This window comes from Rousettus aegyptiacus, unplaced genomic scaffold (genome assembly GCF_014176215.1).
Source record: "Rousettus aegyptiacus isolate mRouAeg1 unplaced genomic scaffold, mRouAeg1.p scaffold_m13_p_6, whole genome shotgun sequence".
NCBI lineage: Eukaryota > Metazoa > Chordata > Mammalia > Chiroptera > Pteropodidae > Rousettus > Rousettus aegyptiacus.
Genome location: NW_023416309.1, coordinates 52,354,761 through 52,358,038, shown reverse-complemented (window position 1 = coordinate 52,358,038; position 3,278 = coordinate 52,354,761). Strand labels below are relative to the sequence as shown.

The window sequence follows — 3,278 nt, the reverse complement described above, 5'->3', positions numbered from 1 at the left end:
AGGGTCGGGTCCCTCATCTTTCTCGCACATCCGTGGTGTGTCTCAACTCCCCTACTCCACTTCTTTCCCTACTCCTTCCTTATTGAAACTGCACCGGGTCATCCTGAGAGAAGTGGTCCTTCACGACCCCCTCTCCCTTCGTCCACCTCACCCTTCTTCGGAGCGGGACTCTCCCAGGGCACAGCGAGCATTTGAGATTCTCTCTCGCCCCTCTGGCCCAGGCTTGTCGACCTCTCCTCCCCTTTCCGTTTCCATCCTCCTGACAATGTCCTTCTTTCCAGTTGTCTAAGCACCGAGTCGGGTGGTGTTTGCTCCGCCCCCTTTTTCCATACAAGGAAGCGCTGGAGTGGAGGGCGGGGGTAGAGGGAGGTGCTCCTGGTCCCCCTCAAAAGCTGCGAGCCCACTGGGAACTCCTGAATCTGTTCAGCTCCCGCGGAGAAGCGAGAAACCTGCACCGCAGCCGTGGACGGAGGATCACTAGGAAACGCGGGATTCTGGCCCTGCCTCCTCGGAGCGCTTTCTCGCCCGCCAAGCCCCGCTCACCAGGTAGGACCGTGCTCCTGGGTTTGGCCTGCGTGGACTGCGAGGGCTCTAAATCAAGCAGGAGGAGTTTAAGTCATCTGTGCGTGCCTAACCACGTATAGACTTATTGTCACAGAGGTGGGAGGACAGCACTTTTTATTGTTGTTATTTATTTTGGTCAGTTATTCCAAAGGGAGCATTTAGGTGATTGAAGCGGAAGAAGGCTGAGGGAGGAGGGGTTTGATAGCGAATGGGAAGTGAAGGACTTTGATTCTCTTCGGACAGGTGGTCATGGCCTCACTGCCGACTCAGGGCCCGCGAGCCCCTGACTTACTTTCCGGACTTCCGCCGGCGGCCCTGACTCCGGCCAACCAGAGCGCAGAGGCCTCCGTGGGCAATGGGTCGGCGGCCGCCTCGGGCGCCCAGGCCGTCACGCCGTTCCAGAGTCTGCAGCTGGTGCATCAGCTGAAGGGGCTGATCGTGCTGCTCTACAGCGTCGTGGTGGTCGTGGGGCTGGCGGGCAACTGCCTGCTGGTGCTGGTGATTGCGCGGGTGCGCCGGCTGCACAACGTGACCAACTTCCTCATCGGCAACCTGGCCGTGTCCGACGTCCTCATGTGCACCGCATGCGTGCCGCTCACGCTGGCCTACGCCTTCGAGCCGCGCGGCTGGGTGTTCGGCGGTGCCCTGTGCCACCTGGTCTTCTTCCTGCAGCCCGTCACCGTCTACGTGTCGGTGTTCACGCTCACCACCATCGCCGTGGACCGCTACGTCGTGCTGGTGCACCCGCTGCGCCGGCGCGTCTCGCTGCGCCTCAGCGCCTACGCGGTCCTGGGCATCTGGGCGCTGTCCGCGGTGCTGGCGCTGCCCGCCGCGCTGCACACGTACCACATCGAGCTCAAGTCGCACCGCGTCCGCCTCTGCGAGGAGTTCTGGGGGTCTCAGGAGCGCCAGCGCCAGCTCTACGCCTGGGGGCTGCTGCTCGTCACCTACCTGCTTCCCCTGCTTGTCATCCTCCTGTCTTACGTCCGAGTGTCGGTGAAACTCCGGAACCGCGTGATGCCGGGCTGCGTGACCCAGAGCCAGGCCGACTGGGACCGCGCGCGGCGCCGCCGCACCTTCTGCCTGTTGGTGGTGGTTGTGGTGGTGTTTGCCATCTGCTGGCTGCCACTACACGTCTTCAACCTGCTGCGGGATCTCGACCCGCACGCTATTGACCCCTACGCCTTTGGGTTAGTTCAGCTGCTCTGCCACTGGCTTGCTATGAGTTCCGCCTGCTACAACCCCTTCATCTACGCTTGGCTGCACGACAGCTTCCGCGAGGAGCTGCGCAAGATGTTGCTCTCTTGGCCCCGCAAGATAGCGCCGCACGGCCAGAGCATGACAGTCAGCGTGGTCATCTGATGCCACCGCACCAGGCCTAGCTGGGCCTGGGGGAGCTCCACGTCCACTGGTCTTCAAGGTTACCCACCCGAGGCTGGACTGGGGAGCTTATTCTTAGCACCAGAGTTAAGCCAGTACAGGCAAAACTTCCAGCCCAGCCATCTTGTCCAATCGTCTTGCCTTGTCCTCGTGTCTTTGTACAATGTTAAGTGGGCTTTGGTGGGAGGAGACCTGGGAGAGGGAAGAGGATTTATTATTTCCTCTTTATGCCCTTGAAGGCCAAACAAAGCTCTTTCTCTAGGTTCAAAACGGCATTTCAGACCCGTGGCCGTCCTCCTTGCTTTTTCTTCTGTTTGCTCAATGGTGAGATGAAGAAATGATGGTGGTGGGATTTTAAATGACTGTATTGGAGTTGGTGAAGATTTTCAGGTAACCTTTAAAAAAGGACACAACGAAGCTGTAATACCTGATATTGCTTGGTCAATTTGAACCCATTTACTTCTAGTTTCAGGGAAATATGTATTACAAATCTACATCCAGGATTTTAGCATTTCTTGAATAAGATCTTTATGTTTCAAAAGGGTTTTGATTTTAAATCCACTTGCATTATACTACAAAAACACAAACTACCTTTCAAAAGGTCTTGCTGTTATTTTCTCCCCCCTTCCTTCCCCAGCTTCTATTTCGAAATGATGAGATGAATTAGTCGATGAAAAGATAGATAAATGGGAACAAAAAGTGGAAAGTACCAATGATGGAAGGGGGCATAGAACTGTGCACAGGACAGACATCTTATCTGTGTGTGTGTTTGTGTATACACACCCAGCATTTGCCACAAGGTGGGCAACTCAAATATTTGATTTTCTGAATACGGGCTGTAAACTGTGAGCCACAGCATTCTCCTGCATTCCCTAATTGCTCAGTTGCAACAGATCAACAGCTGTCATCTGACTGCTCAGCATCTGCTCTGCGGTGGCACACTTGGAACATGATCAGCCCAGAATACAAGGACTGGGAGGAGCTTACTTAAGGCCAGAACAGGAAAATAAACTGTCACCCACGGGATGCATAGATCGAACCAAGGTAAAGGGACCCGGGGGGAAACTGTTGGGTGACGATACCATGCTGATAATCCTCACTTAAACCCCCCAAGAATTCTGTAACTGAGGACCAGTGCTCTGTGACAAGGATGTCCACATTGATGTTGGAAGAGTGAGCAGGGCAGTGAGGGCAGGAGTCTTGGGAAATGAAACATGATATCCAGCAGCCGGAATGGCATTTAGGGCATGAACTAGTGCCTGCAGTCACTCAGTTGCCGTTTGTAAGATTTTAGTACTGCACAGCTCACTAAGCAGCAGAATCAATGTTTCCCC

General features: G+C 55.1%; 1 protein-coding gene across 1 annotated transcript; it reads left to right on the top strand.

The window, feature by feature from the left end:
- Positions 1 to 703: 703 nt before the first annotated feature.
- On the top strand, positions 704 to 2,125 carry PRLHR (prolactin releasing hormone receptor). The gene has a single exon (XM_016142489.2). It carries the CDS (start codon positions 814 to 816, stop codon positions 1,924 to 1,926), a length of 1,113 nt encoding a protein of 370 aa, XP_015997975.2. The 5' UTR covers positions 704 to 813; the 3' UTR covers positions 1,927 to 2,125.
- Positions 2,126 to 3,278: the final 1,153 nt, after the last annotated feature.